The sequence below is a fragment of the Drosophila pseudoobscura genome, chromosome 4, assembly GCF_009870125.1.
Source record: "Drosophila pseudoobscura strain MV-25-SWS-2005 chromosome 4, UCI_Dpse_MV25, whole genome shotgun sequence".
Classification (NCBI taxonomy): Eukaryota; Metazoa; Arthropoda; class Insecta; order Diptera; family Drosophilidae; genus Drosophila; species Drosophila pseudoobscura.
In genome coordinates this window covers 16,875,387-16,896,635 of record NC_046681.1, presented here as the reverse complement: position 1 = coordinate 16,896,635, position 21,249 = coordinate 16,875,387, and the positions used below count along the sequence as shown (strand labels likewise).

The window sequence follows — 21,249 nt, the reverse complement described above, 5'->3', positions numbered from 1 at the left end:
AAAAGAAATCATATCTGAGATATCTGCGAATCTCTTAGGCAGCCATTCTCCCACACTTTGTTGTTCAATGAGGCTTAAGAAATTGAAATGCTCTCCTCTCAGTGTTCGCGGCGACGTTAGATTGAGCATTCCACTGGAAACCCAAAGTTCCCTCTATCTCTCTCTATCTCTCTCTCTCTGTCTCTCTCTCGCTCGCTATAAATCGATTTGAAAAGCCACCAGAAGGCGTTTTTCCTGTGTGTGCATTTCCGCGATGAGTATTCTTGAGGCAGAAAGTGAGTAAAAGCTTTTAAGCAATCAAGCAGCTGGAGGAAAACGCGCATGCAGCTGAAAATTATAATGTATTTTCCACTAATTCATTTAAAAGGATGCTCGAAGTCTTAACCTCAAACTTTTGTGCCGGCACAAGGGGGCCACAAGGAGAGCAGGGGCGCAGTCCCAGGGGGGGGCGTCATTGGACAATGCTCGTAATGGTTTTCACATTTCAGGTCTCAGGTCTCAGCCCCCCCAAAGGCCACGCCTCTGTCCGCAGAGTGGGCCGCCAGCCTCGCTTATGGGCTTGTGCCTCTTGTGGGCCCTCTGCCTCTTGTTCGGCGGCCTCTTGTCCTTGTCCTCAGCCACATACACACCCATGTACCCAGTCGCCGCAGCCGATGTCAAGTTTGAGTGTCTGCTCTCCTCAGTCGCTCGTCTCCGCCTGCCACTGGAAGGCACTGCATCGCATCGCATCGATGGCATTTTCCCCCACTTGGATGGCTGCCAAAAACTACACCCAGAAGCTGCTGCAGCACGTGCTGGGGCCCGAGCGATTTTTAATTAAATTTCAGCCTCTCTTCCGAAAAGCGAGCGACACACTGGTTACCAAATTAGAAAGTTTAAATCAAGGATTTCTCAGCAGTTTTCATCATATTCGACTGGAGGAATAATGATTGATTTTGGTTCATGTTATTCCAGGAGAAGTTTAGAGGGAAGTTCTATAGAAATTTGGGAAAGAAGAGACAGATCTTGGGAGTTATGGGTGTAAGCCTTTAGTCTCTTAAATCTCCCACTCTTGAAGCATTCTTTGTACACACAATCTTGGCTCTTGGCTCAGATATAAGACCCTACAATACATCGTAAAACCCCCAAAAACAATTACAATTTCTAAGCGAAAAACACTTTCAAAAGCAACACAAAAGGCAACCAAAAATTAATTAAAATAGTTACAAAGTCGAGCCCTGATCTCCGACTTGTGTGTAATTTCAATTAAAGCTGAAACCAGTGTGTGGCAACAACCCAAGCTGAAACTGTGTTGTGTAGTGTACAACGAGGCTTCTTTGGAAGTTCTATGGCCTGGGTGTGGACTTTGGACTGCATTAGAGGTTCAATTTAGTGTAAAACACAACAACAACTGTCGGCCGTTTAGGTCTATCTGTAGTCTGACTGGAGGCAACCCTTTTTGCATAACAATTAGGCAACTCTGACGCTCTTAACCCGATGATTTGTGCAAATGTTTTCCGACGTCGCGTCGAGTTCCCTTCCTCTCGGGGCAGGGCCCTGTCTGTTATTTTTTTCCTTTGTTGCATTTGCATATTAATTACAACTAAAGTTCGTTTTTGTTGTTCGGTTAAGTGCTGGCAAGATTAATTATGGATTTAAGCGGCGCCTGAAAGCAGGCAACGCTCGCGGAAGCACCGCACCGCACCAATCAATGACAGGGATTGAGGTTTAATTAATCCCCTAATTGATTGACTAGTGGATGGGCCCTTAACAGTATTTCCGGCTGGCTTAAAGAGGTTTCAGCACATGCATTATATGAGAAACAGCTCTAATTTAAGATCTTTTATGAATGCAAAAACTCACCTTATCAATGAAGAGTTTAAAGCAGTATCCGAAGCTTCTTGGGCCCTGTAGGGTTTGTCTGGAAAACAATAAAAATTAATTATTAACCATATATTCTCTAAACATTATAATTAATTGTCGAGTACAGTTTTTCACACATTCAAAAAGTCACACAAAATCATCAAGTCTCTAATACTGTGAACAAATTCATTTTAAAGGTCTAAAAATTTCAAATTGTTGTTAATTGATTTGTTATGTTGGGATAGCTGATGGATGTTCTAAGAAACCAAAAATCGATCGAGGCACAAATTGCAATTAGGGCGAAAAGTTTTTGGAATGCCGGATCATGTTCCTCCTCCTTGGGAAACAACAGGAGAACATTAACATAATTACTTTTTTCACACACTACGTGATATGGAAAACTTTTTGGGCAAACTATTTCTTTGTGCCGTAAACATCATTAGCGCAGGAAAATAAAAGGAAATGCAAAGGGAAATGGCATGGAACGGAGTGGGGGGGAGTGGGGGGAGTGGGGGGAGTGGGCGGAGGACTATGCAAATTTAAATATTATTTCCATTATCCTTGTTCTGGGGAAAAGTTTTAATGAATTACTGAAGTTTTGCTCAACAGAAAATGTGGGAAAGTGCATAGATCTTTGCGAAAATGAGTACTTCTTTTGTGAGTTAGACTCTACTGATTAATGCAAGTCCCTGGTTCGAGGTAAGCCTTTTCCTGATCTGAAATCGGGTCTCATTTGAGCTACCTCTCATTTTGAAAAATTAGAAAAATTATACAGCAATCAGGAGACCTTTTCTTTTATGGGTTATTGATCTGAGAAAGGTTTCTGATTTCTGATTTCAGATATCTGATGCGTGTGTCAGACGGTGTGGAGGCAACAAGCAACCAACGAACCGCACCGAAAACCAGATGGAAATGCTAATTTTGTACTGTACAAACCATGAACTTGACTGCCGGGCCCAAGAATTTTAAATCCCCAGCTAAACGGCCAATTTATGGCCTCAGACTGGGGTTTAATTATGCAAATACGTTGTTTACGGGGAATTTTGAAAGATAGACTTGATTGAAAACGAATTGGTAAGCTGATGAAATGAGTCGAGAAACACAGACCATAGGCCAAGTGAAATTTTCAACAATTTTCGTACGGAAAAACAGAACATTTCTACGATCACAGTGTATCGACATGGTTTCAATATCGATACAACCAAGAAACATGTATAGGTATGTATTTGGCGATTTATCGTTTATCGATCAATTATCCACCCCCTTGTGCCGCCCCCAACACCCCTGATTAGCATCGGGTTGCCTTGGCACCATTTCTCTGTGGTGGAATCACTATCCGAAATATGTGTATGTGGCCCCGCAGGACGCCCTATATCCCGGTGGCATATGTCATAGCCCCCCTCTTTACGCACCCCCAAATGCCACTCGTTTCAATTCAATCAACCATAAAGCATAAGCACCACCGACCGACCCACACACGCATGTCATGCTGACGCTGACATGCCCTATGGCCACGCCCCGCCGCCCGCTGCCCGCCCATATTCAGTGCTGGGGTGCTGCAAAGGTGTTGGCGCACCTGCAACCCCCCCGGCCCCCCGGCCACCGACTGCCCGGCCTGACTGACAGTTTTTGCGTGCCTAATTGTGAAAGGAAGTTAAAGGAGGAAAACAATTCGTTGTCATGGCAGACACATGGCCCGGAGGCCCCAAAGAGCTCTGTCCGAATGGTGAGTGCATTGCCGAATTTAATAAATTACCAAAGCAAACGAAGGGGAGGCCTTCGTGGAGGCTCCTCTCCATTAAGATTCAGCAAAGTGTGAACCATTTTAATGCAAAACAAAACGAGGGGAAAGCCCCAGGCAAATATATTGATGAGAAGTCCAATCCGAAAAACCCCTAAAACGAAGCTGTCCGAATGGAAGGAATACCAAGGGTCAATGACAGGAGCGGATTGTCAAGGGCTACGGCGGGTGGCTAATAGGTAAAGGAAGGCAGGGAAAGGGCTAATACTATTGAGGCCATAAAAAGATTGATTTATGGGAAAACTAATAGATTTCGAGATACAAATTCTGTTATTAATCTCTTACAATCAGCTCTTCTTTTCCCCTTTTGGCAATCCATTTCCTAACCGCATCCGCACCTGTCCTTTCAACGAAAATCCTAAGCCCCACAGAAAAGTTAAACTTTTACGAATGACTGGGTTTTCTTTGGAGGGTCTAGGAAAAGTGAGAAAACAAAATGCACAAAAATGCTTATTTGCGGTTAACCACAGAAAATGGTAAACCAATACCAATAACGGAATGAAAGGCAGGGAAAGGAAGGGAAAGGCTAGGAATGGACTGGACTGGAATGGGTGTAGCAGAGAGGAAACCACCTCTTAACCAACTCTCGATCTAAGCTTTATTTACATTTTGTTGCTCAAGCATTTGACAGGGGCAGCAGGGCAGACCTTGGATTAATTCAAGTGTAAAGTGCAGTGTTTTTTGTTTGTTGTTTCTTAGACACGAAATTCAACCTTTAATTAAGTGTTGTACTGGGCACTGGAAGGGGGTGCCAAGGGGATCCCCCACGCTTGGTTTAAGGCTGAGAATTCGCTGGAGTTCTATTAAAAACTTTGACTCACAGACCTTCCAAGTAACCCTCCTCCAAGACTCTCCTTCTGTAATAATAATAGAATTCCAATTTCTATGGAAAGAATTTCTTGTTTTCTCTCCACTTGACTGGTTCTTCAATTAATAAATGACTTTGATGGAGAAAAATTCAAATTAATACTGCAGTTAAAATTTCCAGACAGTTTGGCAAAAATGTTGGCCCCCACCCCCCCGCGGGTTGACCCCTGTGAACCCGCCGAGTGACCCCTTGGCCACAAGCGACAAGCGGACGCGCGCTCTGAAATGATAAATGTCGCTGGTCGCCATGACAAACAACAAATTATGTGTGAATGCATGTGAATGACGATGTGAATGATGTTGTGAATAAGTTGCGTCACAGGAGAGGAGAGGGGTCTCCTTCAAAAGTTGCCAAGCAACATTCAAACTCGTGTCTGATGGGCGAAATTGTGTGCCATTTAGTATTATTAATTGCTTGGTTTTTGATTGAATCTATTTTAGCAGGGAAAATACTATGCAGGGATAGGTAGTGCATATTTTCCACTCTCGTCTAACGATACAGACGATTCCCAGCCTCATTTTCACTCTCATCGAACCACTCCGCAGTAATAGATTCCATCTCCACATAAGTACACCCATAACACCCTCTGCCAGGGTCATCTGCTGGGACTAAATTTTAAACAGCCACCAAGTGACGGCCGTTTTCTGTGGACTTCCGCTCGGGCCTTTCATGTGCGCGATGGACTGTATAATTGCTGGCTGTTTATCGAGAAACTAGAAATGATGCCGAGCGCTTATCGAGGCGGCCCTGCCTCGTAATCCGAAACACTGCAATGCGTTGGTCTCCAGTTGTGCCTCGGTGCCTTCTCCTTATCAACTGCTATGCGACACGTTAGAATTGTGGATGTAGGCGGCTCTCCCAGAGGGCGGGGCAGCCGCAAGAATTATATATGAGGCATCTCTGATGCCCGATTCCGGGGCTCACGTGCCGGGAAAATATTTGTCATCGTTTGGGAAATGAAAAACATTTACTCAATGGGTACTTTTATTGGTCTATCCTTGGATGGTGATCTCCACAAAAGGGTGGGAACAATGGGCGAGGGTACACAGAAGTACATAACGTCTGTGTGTGGCAAATATTTGTACTAGCAATTGATCAATACAGATGTTTTCTCACATAGCTAATTGGTTTGCAGACGAAATCGTTCAAATTCCGCAATCAAAATGATGTTCAATTTGTTATCAGAATCTTATTTATTGATATCCTCGGGTATTGTTTCCCAGACAAAGAAATATCAGTAAGAATGTACAAAGAACCAATTTCAAAAGCTTTCTGCTTCACAGAACAAATATTTTGATGGATATTTCGAACAATTGCTCAAGCGAAAGTACACCCAAAACGCATTTTAATTAAATCTTATCGCAATTGATTTTATTTCCCCCCCTAGAAAACCAAAATACTTCCTCTAGAATTCCCTTAGTGCCCCACCTCTTTATTTCAAAATTCACCGAATTTGTTTGCTATTTTTTGTTGTCTTTCCATCAAAATCTATTTTTAAATGACGCGCGCATAAATTGAAATTAATTTCTTTGTATACTATATTTACTTAAAGACAATATTTAGCCGCAAACGATGGCAAGATTTATGTGTGTCCCTGTGGCATTTTAATAGCCATGTTGAGCCACGATCAAACACATATTTTTAATGTGTTAACAAATGTTTTGTTAATGTGAAAATTAGCTGGCAATTGACGGGCAAATTGATCAACATTTTGGGCCCCGAGAAAGGCGGATGAAGACCTACAACAACATTCCGCTAACGCACATTTTTCCAGCCGTGAAACTTAAATATAATTTACAACTGGGTGGGTGGGGGGCTTCTTATCATTTCCTTCGCATAGTTTCAGCCCGAAATAATATGTTTATCTATGAAACACACTCGGCAATGTCGTGAAAAGTCTCCACCTCATTAATTATGAAGTGGGGAAGGCTATCACAATTATCTTTTAATGCGACTAAGTACAGTGAATGCTCTCTGGGGTGGACCTCCTAAAGAGAACACAATTTCGGTGACTAATTTTCAATATTATCAATATCAATAATATTTTCCGTTGAAAAGAAACAAAATTATTTTATTATTCTTTCTTTGTTATTCTTTTTTTTGTGCTGTTCTTAAAATTTATTTATATTTCCTTGCATTAATTAAAATACAAACTAAAGGTTATACATAATATTTATTGGTTTGCGGGTTATCATTGGGTTTTGTCATTGGTCATTTATACAATTTTCCACATATCATTTGCTTAAAAAAATAAAAGTATTTAACGACAGTTACGAATCGGGGAAAGACTCGCATAAACATACATAAACATACAATAAATACATATAATTCATGAATGAATGAACTTTTAGTGGCGATAAAGAGAGATAAAGAGATGAAGTAAGAGACTACTACGCACTAGATACCCTTCCAAAAACTCTCCAGCTCTACAATACATCCAAAACGTTTGCCAAAACCTATCAGACCTCACATGCGAGGGTATCAAAATACTCACATTCGCCCTCCCCCGAAGCGAGCGGAAAACGAAACGAAAGTCAAATGAGCAAACAAATATCACAAAAAAATTGGAGGCTCCCCAACAATAGCGCCAGCTATACAGCTATATACATAAGATACAATTTTTTATTATTTTCTGTTTGGTTAAATAAACTTACATCACACAAACACACTCGCAAGCAAACACCGAGGCAGACACACACACACACGAACACAGAGACACGTGAACACGTGTAAAAAGAAGCAACAACCAAAAAACAACAAAAAAGGCAATTGGCGATGATTTTGGATAATTGTAATTTTTTTTGGTTGCACGAATTTGAAATTTGATTTCTTTTGATTTTTTCTGCATTTATTTGATTATTTTTGTTGTATTTTTTGGGTGAAAATAAAAGAAATCGCGTTGCTTTTTTGTTGTTGCTTTTTTTCTATGAATGAATGTATGTATGGCTGGTGAGGGGAGGGGGGTAACGGGGCCGGGCGATTAAATAAAGCAACAACAAAAACCACATAAAAGGCGTGACGCTAAGAGCAAGAAGAGCGGGCCGGGCAAGAGGGAAGAGAGAAGGCGAAATGAAACGGGTTTTTGGATACCCTTTTGCAAGAGAGTGTTACTATTTCGATTCGATTTTGCCAAACCACAGAAGTTGGGAGTACCGAACCTATACAGTTTATAAATGCATGCAAATCCGCAGTCGCGGAGATAAAAACTATAAGCTATGCTATATAATCGTTTGTATCAACTGAGAGTGAACAATCGCTAAGAAAAAAAGGGTTGTTTTCTTCTAAAGATAATCCATCCAAACGTTCAGAGCTCGGTTTCGAAACGCAGCTACTTCATTCTGATGAATTGAATGAAAACTCTATGACTTTATCGCAAAGCTGACTTTTACCAGGGTACCGTCATCTTCGACTCCCTATTAGCCTTATTTTTATTCTTTTTGTTGTTGTGTGACTTTGGTTTAAGGAACAGAGAGAAAGAGCGATAAGCTTAGATTCAGAATGTAAGCGCAGAAAAGGAAAATATTTTTTTTACACCCAAATGTTAAATGCACGAGGGAGACACAAAAAGAAAGGGGAAGGGGCTAGTTGATTGTAGAGAGGGGGTAGTCAGATGGTAAGAGAGTCATCGCCAGCTGATGCAGCGGCAATAACAACGAAATTTCATATTGGAATGCCAGCCAATTTTTGTGTTTGTTTCTAAAAACACACAACGGAACAGTAAACACAAACACCCAGACAAATACACTCTCAAACATCACACACAAATTATTGCATTACATTTGTTTTTCCTTTGCAATTACGGATTTTTGGTTTTATTTTTGGGATCTGCGAAATTTATTTAAGAGCCCGTCGCTCTGTCACGCTTCTCCTTTTGGCTTTCTCTCTCTTTACACACCTTCGAGCACACACGCACTTGACACTGCTGCTTTCTCCCTCTTGTTTTGTTACGTTGTTGCTTTTGTGTTTGTCGTAATAAACATTTCTTATTCGCCCGAGAAATGTCTGTTTCACGGATATTTCTTGTTTGTTGTCAACGCGCGCGAATAACGCCCGCACGACACGACGAACAGTGATAATATACCCCTCTCATTTTCAAACTACATAGGATGGAGAAACGAACTTAGCCCACTGAAGCCCCCTTTGTTTAATCATGATAACAACTTGAGTTACACCGCGGAAACTAGTACCATGAATAAAAATAATAATTGCTATTTTAGGTCTTTCCTCTCCTTTATCTTTGCTTACAATAAAATCACTATATATAACACCTAAACTGCACTATAGTTCTTGAAGATTCATAATTTTCGTGCAAAAAATATTCTCCAAGCCCCACTGGTCGGCAATGGGTTAATGTGCGTTGTCACAATTGGAATCATATTCCTCAATTTTTATATTCGTTGTGGGATTATTAGCTAGCTAAGACCTTCAGCCCTGAACACCTAATTTTATCTGAATAATGAATACATTTTCTAATTGACTGGCTAGTTTTTAGGACTCCCTTTGTTTGAATTTGTCTAAAAACATTGGTTTTTGGCGAAAAAGGTCAAACAAATAAAACGTAAGAGAAAAATCGTTCCTATTGCTCAATTTTGATATTCCGTTGAATAATGCTGACTAAATAAAGTTCTAACCTCTGCCCACATAATTTTATCCTATTGATGAATGCATTTTCCGCAAGATATGCTACTTTTAAGTACTGGCTTTTATTGTATGGTGTGTAAAACAAGGTTTAAACAAAAATGTTCAACAAATAATCAGGGGCGACGTAAGGAATGTCACGTCATTTCGTAAATGTTGCTGGTATTTGAAGACTTGTTGCTTGTCAACAGGAGTAATCGCATTTTTATACCCTATTTAGTTAATTTAATATAAAGCTATTGTTCTGCAAACTGTTGTGGAAAGTACTTAATAAAGAAATTTTCTCAAATTGATACGTTTTAGTTGTACTTATGCATATCTATAGTGTCTTTTGTGTATGTATACTGATCCCAATACCAATTCTTGTTGTCATTTCGTTGTGATAGCTTTAAAACAGAGACTGACTAGGTTCTGCACATATTGGGGCCTGCATTGACAAACATTTCCTAAATTCTATAATATCCTATTCTCCAGGGTATAGAGAATGTTGCGCGTTTCCAAACAAATTAAATGTTGCCAACGGCAAAAAAGTCTGGATTGAGACTCATTGTTGCTACCGATTTATACCGATTCAAAGAGAGCGAATAAGAGAGCCTTAACGTCTTAGAAGAGAGTAAAGAGAGCCCAAAACCGATTCGAAGGTTGGGCGCGCAAAATTGGAATTGTTTGAAAGTGAATGAGACAAGGATGTAATTGAAAATGTTTTAGATGAAAAGTACCAATATATACCGATATACCTTAAATATATTTCTACCCTGACGACAAAGGAAGAGAAACATGTGTTTTATTGAATATACTCGGCAATGGAGAGCCTGCTCTTAGCTCCTCCTAGCTCATTTTTGCGTATGATTGCTGAGTTCCGACCGCATGGTATAAGGATATTAGGTGCAAACAACAAAAGGCCTCATTTTGAGGGACATAATTCATTTTATATATTTGTTGCACCACTTGACGAGAACGTAACGCTCATCGTTACATGGTGCGAAAACACGAGAAGGTAAATTGGGTATAAGATACTTTTAATGGAATACAAGGGGAATACCAGAACTACCACCTTACGACTGGAATCTGTGGACAGAAGAGTGTGGTAGAAGAGTGATTGGTACTAAATATAGCCTGTAACTTGTTCTAAAACGTAGGAATTTCTCTGATATTTAGCACCTGTTGATATTCTGCCGCCAGAGGGCGTCTTCGTTAAAGCGCCAGTAAATGCGTTTTGAACTGAATTTCTCTGCTTTTATTTCTTGAATTTGCATTTATTTATTTATTTTATTTCGTTTTCCTAGTCCCTCCATCCCATAACCTAGTGCCATTTGCCATCTTGGTCGCTTTCCATACATTCAAATATTTCCTGTTCTGCTGATCTTGCTCTTTTGCCCCGCTCTAAAGTGTCGTGTTGCCAAGATATTTGTCTTAGAGGCGCAAAACTATCAATTAGAGCATCTCTCAAATGGCCACAAATGCCACAATCTCTAATTGGACGTAATTGCCAGGCGTTCTGCCTTCTCGTTATCTTTTTTTATCCACGTCCATGTCCTCACGCCACTTTCATGCCGATATATGATTAGCATTGGTGCCGCCTTCTCCCCCTCACCAGTGCTGTGTCCGGCAACAGTCAATCAATCAATCATTGCCTCGTTAAGCAAAACTTTTTTTCAACTTAACATTTCAATCTTTTTCGCTCTGATGCCACCGAATGGGGTAGATAGAGTATCTCTTTCTTGCCACCGAATGGGGGGCTTCATTTAAATAGAGAGATAGAAATGCAATATCCAATAGGATTAGCAAGATCTGAAAGGTTGTTTTCACAGATTTCAGATTTATTATACAATTTTATTTATTTTTTGGCGCACTTTTTATACCAAAAACAATTGAAATCCAATTTTCTAAACAGCATGGTCTTCCCGAAACGAAAGTACTTTCAATTAAAGCCAGATGGGACTTTCTAACGGTCTTTTATCAGAAGGCAATTAATTTTACCGTAAAAAAAAGAACAAATATCCGCCCACAGGAAATTCACTTTCACGCTGACCCACAGACACCGGTGTGGAGTGTGAGGGGCAACCACTTAAGGGTGGCAGACAGGTGTTGCTTTAAAAAATCCTTCAAATTTTGTGGGCGGTGGTCCAAAAGGAGGAGGCCGATAGATGGCTCTAGTGCAGGCCTCAGTGAAAGCCATGTATTATGTGAAATAGTAATTTTAGGGGCACTTACACTACACTGTAACGTTAGGGAATAGTCGAGCACAAGAAAAGCAAGAATATTTTTTAATAATTTATTATATCAAAGGCTGAAAACCGCATTTTATTGCCATAATTTGAACGTCTTTGAGGGACGTCTAATGGATGTAGTGTAGTTATGGTGTAACAAAATTATACATGTAGAATGTAGCAGCGGCAATACGATTTTAAGAGATATTCCATTTCCTATAGCCTTGGATATAAAGATCGAACTGATCAAAAATAAAAGCCTGTGAATATATAGATAATTATCGGAACTAATAGATTACTAGCACACACTTCACTCTATAGAATACTTTCATTGATAGAAATATCTGCAAAGTCAACTCAATATTAGATAAAGATTCGATCTGATCGGAAATAAACCCTTTGAAAATATTGATTTTGAAATATATATAATAATCGGGGATCGAAAAGTTTTATATATGTACATATTCATTCAGAAAAATATCTCCAAAAATTAAATTTCCCATTTTCCAACTTCTTCATTGCTTAAATCAAAAATGAACTTAAAACATATGTATTTTGCTTCCTGCAAATTCTTTAGAGCTTAAGTATTAGTTATTGAACTGAAAATTAAACTAAAAGTTCCAGAAATCTCTTCTATAAGTAGTTTAGCTGTCAATTCATTTTGACTAGTTCTTAAATGACAAATAAACTGATCCAAAAAATTAGACCGTAAATGTATCTTCGGTTCGCTATAGCCTATAAGGTGGTTTGTACATCGTATGAACTGGAGTTTTTTTTCCCACAATTAAAGCTAACTATTCAATAGATCAACGAAGAGGGGTTTGAAAGGGGAGGCTAGTCCTCCGCGGTTTTGAAGCCCAGGCGCTCAAAGTGGAGCAAAAACATCTCTTGCTGGTGCATCCAGAGGTCGAGGGTCTGCTCTAGCTCGTTGTATTGCCGCTCCTTGAACTCCAACTCCATCTGGCTGTTCTCATTCTGCCGCTCCAGCTCTCCGTTCTGCATGCGCAAGGCCTCCAATTGGGCCAGCGAGATCTGTCCCACGCGCGGCAAAATGCTGCGCCGTCCGCGCTTTTTCTTTCCAACGTACTCCATCTGACCGTTCGCCCCCATCTCCATGCGCTCCTCCACGGGTAGCTGGAGCTGATAATTGGCGGGCATCAAGGGTGTCCGTCGTATGGCACTCTCTGCGTAAGTTGGACTGTCGGCTTCGTCCGCGTCAAGCGGCTTGGGTTCAGTCTTGACTGGATTCTGAGAAAAGTGCAGCATTTCGGGAAGATTCTGGGTTTGTTGCGGCGGTGTTGGTGATGGGCCCTCCAGGAAGGCACAGCCGTCCGGATCGCGATTGAACTTCACATAAGGTGCCCTGGACATTGAGCTAGGTATGTTCGGCAGATCCGGATGCTCGCTGCGCACCTGCATGGCCGCCGACTCGAGCACATTCTGTACCAGGTGAATGTCCACCGAGGGTCGCTCTGGATTGAAAAGGCAGTCTACAATCTGGTACAGACGCCATTCCGGTGTGTACTCCGGATCGCCCTCCACGCGACTCCGTTCCGTTCTGCAAAAGGCAACAGAGATGTTAGTGGAATCTGCAGTGGCAGTGCGTGTTATACCTACAAATACTTATTGCGATAGCTATTGATGCGACGGCGAACCTCTTGTTTGTTCAGCCGAATGCCGCATTGCTGCATGCTGTGTGAAATGTCCCGAAAGATGGGCAGATTCTCGCTGTACGAGGGTATCAGGTCGAGAAACTCACGCCACACCCGCACCATGGTGACCTCCTCCATTGAGGTATAGTAGCGCAACCGCATATGCTTTCCACCGCTCATGTTTTTTTTTAAATTTGTGTGCAATTTATCCAAACATTTTTGTACGTGACTGAGGACCAAAAGATGTCGGCGTGGAAATGCCAAAAAGAATATACCGAAAACACTGGGAAAAATACCAACGCAACGCGTTAGTGAGAAAGTGTAATAATATAACAAAGTGGTAAAAAAATATTTGAAAGAATCATGATATATCTGTTTAAAATGATTGATGATTTTGTTTGCACTAGTAAAGTGCATTTTATTGAAATTAAATGTATTTTACTGCTTTGCTGCTGAGGAAGTGGCAGCGCCAACAGTATTTTAACGAAGATACGGCAACCTTGTTCTATGTATCAGCACTGTTGTTGATTTTTTTTGCAAAAAATCTTTTTGGCTTCCTCACAGTATTCCGAATGCATCAAAGTATTGTGTAATTTTCCGTGCGAACACGGAATCGGGAACGTGGGACACACTGCATCAAACTAACAACGCACTAAGCCTGCAGCGGTGCCTATGGACTACGGCGGTGGTGGCGGCAGCGCATCCGGCAGCGGGACGAACAACGCCGAGGCGTCGGATCTGAACATGTGCGGGGGTCAGGATATGCTGGAGGGCAAAGCCAAGGAGAAGGCACGTCGCTACTGGACGCCTAGCGAGGAGGAGCGTCTCTACGAGATCTGGGGCCGCGACAACTGGCGTCTGACGCGGAATGGCAAGAATACGATATTCTTTGCTCAGTGGGCGGAGGAGTTGCGCGAACGTTTCGGGGTGGATGTGAAGCCCGAGGAGATACAAATGAAAGTTAACCAGACGAGGGCCAAGTTCAGGTGAGTCCGTGAATCGAGGGAACACTCTTTTCAAATTATTTCAATACGCGCTATCTCTGTATGGGCTAGATCGGTGAAGAAGCAGCTGCTGTCGGATCCCACCAGTTATCCCAATCGCTGGAAGAAGTACGACATTATCAATCGAATACTGAAGAACCTACACAGGCCGAAGGATGCCGAGCCCTTGCCCCCGGGTGCACTGCTTAACAATCGCGATATGACTCCGCCCAGGGAGAATATGACTCCCCAGCCGCAGCAGCAAGGTCTCAATCTCACCACAGAGGCGACGGCGGCCACCAGCTTCTACAACAACAGCAGCAACAGCAACAACAGCAGCAGCCACAACAACAACAACAGCGGCGGCGGTGGGATGAGCTTCAATACGGAACTATTTACGGATCAGTACGATGAGGCGGTGAAGCAGGAGTACGAGGACGACGAGTATCGTTCGATACCCTTCCAGGAGCCACTCCAACAGTATTCGCCAGCCGAGCCAGCTCAATTGCTCGAGCTGCAGACGCCACAGCAGATACAACAGCAGCAACTCCAACAGCAACAGCAGCAGCCACAATTTCAACCCGGATACGGGCAACAATTTCAGCAGCAGCAGCAACCATTGCAGCTGCCCACAGAGCAACAGCAGCAGATCCAACAGCCAGGATCACAGCAGCAGCCGCAACAGCAGCAGCAGCAGCAACCGCAGCCAAGTGTCTACACAAACAGCAGCAGCAATGGAACCGCCGCGACCATCAATCATCAGCCGATCACCGCCGTGGCGTACATCAACAGCAGCAACAACACGATCAGTGTGGCCACCAATGCCAATGGAGGAACAGTCGGGATGAGCTCGCCCGCACCGGCACCGCGGAGACGCGGTCGTCCCTTTGGATCGTCGAATACCCTAGCGGCCGACTCCCTGGAGGCCCTGTACATGGAGGAGGTGCGTCGGAATACCCAGCTGATCGCCGAACAGACAAAGATATCCCGTCAACGTTTGGAGCTGGAGGAACGGAAGCTGGACTTGATGCAGACCTTCTTCCCCAAGGTACTGGAGAATCAGACCCTGATCCTCAACCGCTTCATGCAGTGGGAGGCCCGACCTCAGCAGACCCAGCAAATGCACCACCATGCGCAACCAGATTCTGGGCAGCCACAGCAGTGAGCAGAATTTTCGGATATTTTTAAGCAAATCAAAGTTTGTAGTTTTCAGGATCGCGACGCATTAATATTTGTCAAATTTTTGAAATTTTTTAAAGTCGATTTGGTGTCCAACAATTTAATTTAATACAATTTAATACCCTACACATTTAAAATATATGCAAACAAGCAAAAGTGTTAAGATTAAGAATAAAAGTAATAAAAATACACACAGTAAGCAAAAGGGTATTTATTTAGTCGTTGCAAATACATTGTGTGGGTGCTGCCACATCTTAGAGTTTAGCCGCCAGAGTGGCAGCTCTTCCGCGCATTTCATTTAAATATTTTTATCACTAGTATAAGCGAAATCTCCCCTTAAAATCAGTTGCTTTCGGGAAGCCAAGAATTAAACAACCCTTTTTAACGACCGTGACGAAAGATGCGGGTGGAAAAAAATGTGTTTGTGCTGCTTTTGTTGTGGATTGTTGATATTTATCCAGTTTCCGCCGCTGTACCACAGAGAACAAAGAGCCCCTGGAAACTTATAGAAGCGCTCCAAAAGGTGCCCTTGAAGAAATTTAATGGCAAATGGAAAACAGGTAAATGCATAAATTTAAAAAAAAACCCCTAGGCGCGCGCCTTCTCTTAATCGATTATCGATCAAGAGCAATCGAGAGATCACAGAGTTGCCAGCCCGCTGCATAATGGTGGGAAAAATATTTTAAATGTGTAATATGTTAATAATCATAATATTAATATTAAAATAATATTAATAATCACTTCCATGAAAATTTGAGTCAAAACGATTAAATTCAAATTATAATTAAATGCCTAAATTCACCGATCTGGCAGGGCGAGCGGCAAGCTGAATGAGCGGCTTACAGTTATCTTCTCACTCTCCCTCTCCCTGTCATTATTTTATTGCCGTGCGCTAATTGTCGATTTAAATTGATTTCTGATTCCGATTCACTTGCCTTTTGGCCGTGTGCGGTGTATGTTAGCTGTTGCGCGTTGAGAGGGGGGAATTAGTCGCACTTGATTTTGCGTGTAACAAGTGGGGAAAATAACGAAAATGCACGTGAAATTGCAACTAACGGGGGTCGTTCTGCTGCTGCTGCTCTGCCTGTCCGTCTCGCAGGGCGCTGTGATCAACAGGAGGGAGGAGAGCAGCGCGAATCAAACGATCTGGGACCTAACGGAGGCCCTATCCGGCACTGCGGGTCTCCTTGGTTTCAATGGAACCTGGATAACAGGTTAGTGTTCGATGACCCAGAAGTGTGCTGTTTATCTGTTTGCTTGTTTTTGTATCATCCTGAGAATTCCCCATGGGGGAATTTTCACCAGAGTGTGTGCAATCAGTGACAATGCCCCAGCGGGCGGCCGCCGGCGGCTGCTGCTGCTGCCTTTCTTATCAACAAAAACGCAATTATGTAGTCTATTCATGTAGAGTTGGGTCATTTCCCTATTGGCATTACTTTCACTGAGGCCCTGATCATTGTATAACCTTGGGTTCCATTGTTGCCGAGCTTTCTGCACACTCCTCAAGAGTCCTATATTACATTATAGGCATTGTATTTTGAGACTACAATCTAATCTTCGATGAATTACGATCACTAGTTAGTCGCCTAAGCTACATATGTGCTGATACACGTATTCCTCTTCTTATCGCACGGTTCTGCGGTTTACTATAATGGCGGCTATCGAGATAAAACCCGTACTCTTACTGCTCTTACTTCTCTCTTTCTGCTATTCTTTTATGGAGCTCTGACGTAAAGTTCTGGGTGGCGTTATTGAAAACAATTCCAGTACGAATTTCAAACTGGTTTCAATCGTTGTATATTGTGTAATTCTCTTTGTACCTCGTGGAAGTGCACATCTCATCGTAATGATCAGACTGTCGAAACTTTTGTTCCGCCAATGAATTCCATTGCACGCTCTGGCAGCTGGAAGAGGCATTGGATGGAGTTGGGAGATCGAAATCTCATCATAGAAAGTCAATATGGATGTCAGGTGTGGGGCTGTGAAGTGTATTTTGGGAATTTCATGAATGATCATGAGCTGATTGCATCAAAAAAACAAACGGGCATTTCCACAAAGAGATTAACTGGCACTGATAACACTTGATTTTTGATTACAGAGCGATGTTGTCGGGTTCCCGGTTTTCTATGTAGTGCTTTTACCATAAATTAGGGTTTGTGCATCAATAATAAGTTCCCCTTTTGTATTTTTAGTTGATATTTCACTTAAGTATAGCCCTGAAAAAATTCCAAAAAAGTTTGTATTTGTTTATTTCTTTTTCTGGCACCAAATCAAATGGATCAAATGTCAAATACATCTACTAGCACATGCTTTGATTTTTATCCACAGCAGTAATTGAAATTTGGCATGGCTTTTACGGTCTTTACGTTTGAGGTTTTTTCTACGATTTGTTTGGGGTTTTTGCCTTTTGGCAATGGGCAAACCAATCAAAGGCCAACCACTTTGATAGTTTAAAAACAAAAAACAGACAAAATAGATTTCTCTATGAATCCAAATGTGTCATTTAAAAGATTTGTATAGATTCTAATAGTCGCATTTCCTGCTTTATTTTTCAGATGAAGAATTCTATTACACTGCCAACGACAGATCCATTCATAAATTTAATGCTGCCACCAAAACGGATGTGATATTTCAGAATTCCTCATTTCTGGTAATGTAAAAATCGTACCACCTTATCGCCAGACAAAGAACTAATTCATAGAATTTCAGAACAATTATGTGGGCGCCACATTTACGCTCTCCACGGATAATACCAAGATCCTCATTCGGCACAATCTCACAGAGAAGTTCCGGCATTCGTATATCGCCCAGTACGATGTGTATGATATCGAGACGAATACATCCGTTCAGATCCATAAGGGCGAGAAATTGCAGTACTGTGGATGGTCCCCGCTGAGGGATCGCCTGGCGTATGTCTACCTGAATAATGTGTACATTCATTTCAATGAGAACCTGGAGATTGGCATCACGGACGACGGCGTGGATGGGATCGTGTACAATGGTGTGCCCGATTGGGTGTACGAGGAGGAGGTTTTGAGCAGCGGTAGCGCCATTTGGTGGTCCCCGGACGGCACCAAGCTGGCCGTTGGCTTCTTCAACGACACCGAAGTGGAGACCTTCAATTATTTCCTTTACGGAGACGGGGACACCGCCTTCTATCAGTATCCGCAGGAGGAGCATCTCAAGTACCCAAAGACTGGCACCAAGAACCCCGTTGTGAGCCTTCGGGTGTACGATGTCACCGACAATGATCCCACAATGCAACGTATTGTGGCCCCCATTGATGTTGTGAGCAGCGATCACATTCTGCAGAATGTTGTGTGGTCCAACAACACGCATTTGCTCATCACCTGGATGAACCGTCGCCAGAACCTGTCCTCCATTCAGAGCTGCAGCCATTTGGGTGTCTGCGTGGAGGTGACACGTCTGGAGGAGCCTCAAGGATGGGTGGACATTAGCACACCCAAGTGCCTGGGCAGTGGACAGAGCTGCATCTTCGCCTACTACATCGGCAATTGGTATCAGGTGTGGAATTTGAATCTGGAGACGGGAGTCAACAGCTGGCAATCGAGAGGAAACTTTACGGTCCTCAACGTCTACGGATACGATGAAGTGAATGATAAATTGTGAGTAGAAGTGGCAATAATAAGCCTGAGATATATATAACCCCTGTTTTATCTCTATTTTAGATACTACCAGGCCACAAAGGCGAGTGATCCCTCCGTTTATCATGTCTACAGCAACGACGATTGTCTGAGCTGCAATCAGATAGATGTGGATGGCCAGGAATGTCTCTCGGCCAGCGCTACCTTCAGCAAGTCCTTCGCCTACTACACACTCTCCTGCAGCGGTCCCAATCCCTCGTATACCCGAATCTTTGAGGCAACCACAAACACGCTGGTAACCGACTGGGAACTGAATACAGCGTATCGCGCCAAACTGGCGGAGAAACAGCGTCCGAGTTATAAATTCTTGAATGTGACTTTGGCAGATGGCAGCATTGGATACGCCAAGCTCGCGCTGCCCCCCCACTTTGATGAGTCAAAGAAGTATCCACTGATTGTGGTGGTCTATCAGGGTCCGAATTCTGTGCGTGTCACCAATGGATTTTTGGTGGGCTACGAGGCATTTGTGACCACCGCCAGGAATACGATCTATGCGTACATCGATGGCAGGGGTACGGGCAACAAGGGCAAGGATCTGCTCTTTTCGGTCAACAACGATCTGGGGGATCACGAGGTGGAGGATCAGCTGCATGTCACCGAGTGGATGCAACGGAATCTACCCTATGTGGATGCCGAACGTTGTGGCATTTGGGGATGGTCGTATGGCGGTTATATGACAGCTAAAACCATCGAAAAGGATGACAAACGCATCTTCCAGTGCGGCGTGTCGGTGGCGCCTGTAACCTCCTGGTTGTATTACGGTTTGTAGATTCTTTTTTCAGATTAAAACGTGTTCTAATTTGATTTCCTTGCAGATACAATATATACGGAGCGTTATATGGGTCTGCCAACGGATGTGAATAACAGATATAATGAGAGCAGTGCCTTCCAGAACTTGGAAAACTTCAATACCCATGACTTCCTATTGATTCATGGATCGGGAGACGATAATGTCCACTACCAGCATTCCCTGTTGCTGGCCAAATTGCTCCAACGAGCAGATATTCAGTTCGAAGAGCAGGTAAGTGGTCCTACATTTTTTGTTTCTTTGGAAAATATATGTGATTTCGAAAACTCTCCGAAAGACCTATACCGATGAGAACCACAGCATTGGTAATGCGCTGCCCCATTTGTACAACACCATTGACCGTTTCTGGATAAACTGCCTCAACCTGGAAGTCCCGTCCGAGGACACTCTCTAAGCGCCTGATGTGTTCCCTCTAGTCAAAAGTATTTTTCAATGCTAAATGTCTTTTTGTATTGTTTTATTTTTTTTTTATTTTGTATCCACCTTTTTTGCACAATCTAAGAGCTTCGCTTCAACGATTATGCTGAAGATAAATTGTATTTGTAAATATGTTCATTAATCGAGTATTTTTATCTGCCTATCGATTTAACGATAGATACAATTTGAGGTGCTTTGGGAATAATTTATTTTTTATTTGATTTTATTTTACCTAATATATTAAATTTGTAGGAGTCATATATAAATATTAATGTTTAACTTTAAACTATTTAAGCATTAGCATTTCAAAGGACATTTGTCATTACCCTTCCTTCTAAAGACGTATAACGTATATAATTGGTAATTGTTGTTGGCTCTCTAAAAGTCTTCCAAAGAAACCATTGATTTTTGTTTATTTTTAAACAATGCAATCAAAGGTGGATTACGTTCCCCTGCAATTGCATAACCGTGTTGGATTGAGGTATTCAAAAATATCCTGAATATTTCGCACAGCCTCTAACCCTGTCCTTGATATAAATAACTTTCCGCTGAAGAGCGCAAAATTCACGTGGCCGTGTGGCATATCCCTTGGACCGGCAGGGAAGGCAGGCAACGTGGATTCGTTGCGAAACTATGTTTTTTTTTTTTTTTGGTTTTTTAAAAGTTGGACCAGAACTCTCGGAACCGGTCACATGGTCCCGCACACGCAGATGGGATTTGGGGTTAGCTAAGCGGCTTAGGGGACTTTGATGTTTTCATTCATTCATTCCGTCTGGGGGGAGGCGGGGCGGTGAGCTGTGACGGCGTTCAGGGACACATGGGACGACAGTCGAAAGGGTGCTATTTTTGTGATTAAGTTTGTTGGAATTGTCGCCTCTTACCCTTTGACTCCCGCCAGGGATCAAGCTTTAATGGGAATTTAAGGACTCAAGGCAGGGCTCAATACTGGCCTTGACATTCCGCAGTATTGGTTAATAGGGAAATTAAAAGCCTATAAACTATTTAATCATAAACGCCAGGGAATGTGGAGGGGGGCTTTGGTTTCTTGGAGGAATTTATGGGCTATTAAGGGAATAAATATGTCTGTAGTTCTAGTGAACAGAGATAAGCTGAATATTATTCAGAACTTATTGAAGAATAAGATATTTTTATGTAGATTATTATTAATACCTAATAGTAATATCCC

The 21,249-nt window shown here is 42.4% G+C and overlaps 4 protein-coding genes across 10 annotated transcripts in view; 2 read left to right on the top strand and 2 right to left on the bottom strand.

Moving 5' to 3' along the window:
- Window positions 1-8,628, bottom strand: part of LOC4818067 (beta-1,4-glucuronyltransferase 1) — a 57,849-nt gene extending 49,221 nt beyond the window's left edge. For 2 of the 6 annotated variants that reach the window (XM_015179805.2, XM_015179806.2), the window contains exons 1-2: window positions 8,289-8,628; window positions 1,843-1,900 (exon numbers count right to left, since the gene is read on the bottom strand). The gene's annotated coding sequence lies outside the window, so the exon portion shown is untranslated. Of the gene's footprint in view, window positions 1-1,842; window positions 1,901-2,778; window positions 2,922-8,288 lie in introns of those variants that run through there. The other 4 variants (XM_015179801.2, XM_015179804.2, XM_015179803.2 and 1 more) reach the window with 2 other exon arrangements.
- Window positions 8,629-11,817: 3,189 nt separating this feature from the next.
- Window positions 11,818-13,279, bottom strand: LOC4817903 (uncharacterized). Its single transcript, XM_001357186.4, has 2 exons — window positions 12,977-13,279; window positions 11,818-12,917 (listed from the first exon to the last, which is right to left on the bottom strand). The coding sequence occupies exons 1-2, from the start codon at window positions 13,189-13,191 to the stop codon at window positions 12,194-12,196; spliced, it is 939 nt and encodes a 312-aa protein (XP_001357222.4). The 5' UTR covers window positions 13,192-13,279; the 3' UTR covers window positions 11,818-12,193.
- A 198-nt stretch (window positions 13,280-13,477) lies between these two features.
- Window positions 13,478-15,312, top strand: LOC4818058 (GATA zinc finger domain-containing protein 10). Its single transcript, XM_033381052.1, has 2 exons — window positions 13,478-13,997; window positions 14,067-15,312. The coding sequence occupies exons 1-2, from the start codon at window positions 13,684-13,686 to the stop codon at window positions 15,157-15,159; spliced, it is 1,407 nt and encodes a 468-aa protein (XP_033236943.1). The 5' UTR covers window positions 13,478-13,683; the 3' UTR covers window positions 15,160-15,312.
- A 209-nt stretch (window positions 15,313-15,521) lies between these two features.
- Window positions 15,522-20,205, top strand: LOC4818020 (venom dipeptidyl peptidase 4). 2 transcript variants are annotated; one of them, XM_015179800.2, is made up of 6 exons: window positions 15,522-15,733; window positions 17,729-17,823; window positions 17,883-18,799; window positions 18,863-19,599; window positions 19,654-19,859; window positions 19,924-20,205. In XM_015179800.2, exons 1-6 carry the CDS (start codon window positions 15,574-15,576, stop codon window positions 20,038-20,040), a joined length of 2,232 nt encoding a protein of 743 aa, XP_015035286.2. In that variant the 5' UTR covers window positions 15,522-15,573; the 3' UTR covers window positions 20,041-20,205. The 2 variants fall into 2 exon arrangements, with proteins under 2 accessions (XP_015035286.2, XP_001357220.3); XM_001357184.4 differs by lacking the exon at window positions 15,522-15,733 and adding an exon at window positions 16,002-16,387.
- Window positions 20,206-21,249: the final 1,044 nt, after the last annotated feature.

What these genes read in the sequence shown, in the direction of transcription:
- LOC4818020 (XM_001357184.4), top strand. Translation starts at nt 16,207, where the DNA reads ATGCACGTGAAATTGCAACTAACGGGGGTCGTTCTGCTGCTGCTGCTC. An exon ending in AACCTCCTGGTTGTATTACG is followed by an intron (nt 19,600 to 19,653) that starts GTTTGTAGATTC and finishes ATTTCCTTGCAG; the next exon opens with ATACAATATATACGGAGCGT. An exon ending in ATATTCAGTTCGAAGAGCAG is followed by an intron (nt 19,860 to 19,923) that starts GTAAGTGGTCCT and finishes ACTCTCCGAAAG; the next exon opens with ACCTATACCGATGAGAACCA.
- LOC4818058 (XM_033381052.1), top strand. Translation starts at nt 13,684, where the DNA reads ATGGACTACGGCGGTGGTGGCGGCAGCGCATCCGGCAGCGGGACGAAC. An exon ending in CAGACGAGGGCCAAGTTCAG is followed by an intron (nt 13,998 to 14,066) that starts GTGAGTCCGTGA and finishes TGTATGGGCTAG; the next exon opens with ATCGGTGAAGAAGCAGCTGC.
- LOC4817903 (XM_001357186.4), bottom strand. Translation starts at nt 13,191, where the DNA reads ATGAGCGGTGGAAAGCATATGCGGTTGCGCTACTATACCTCAATGGAG. An exon ending in AGCTATCGCAATAAGTATTT is followed by an intron (nt 12,918 to 12,976) that starts GTAGGTATAACA and finishes TGCCTTTTGCAG; the next exon opens with AACGGAACGGAGTCGCGTGG.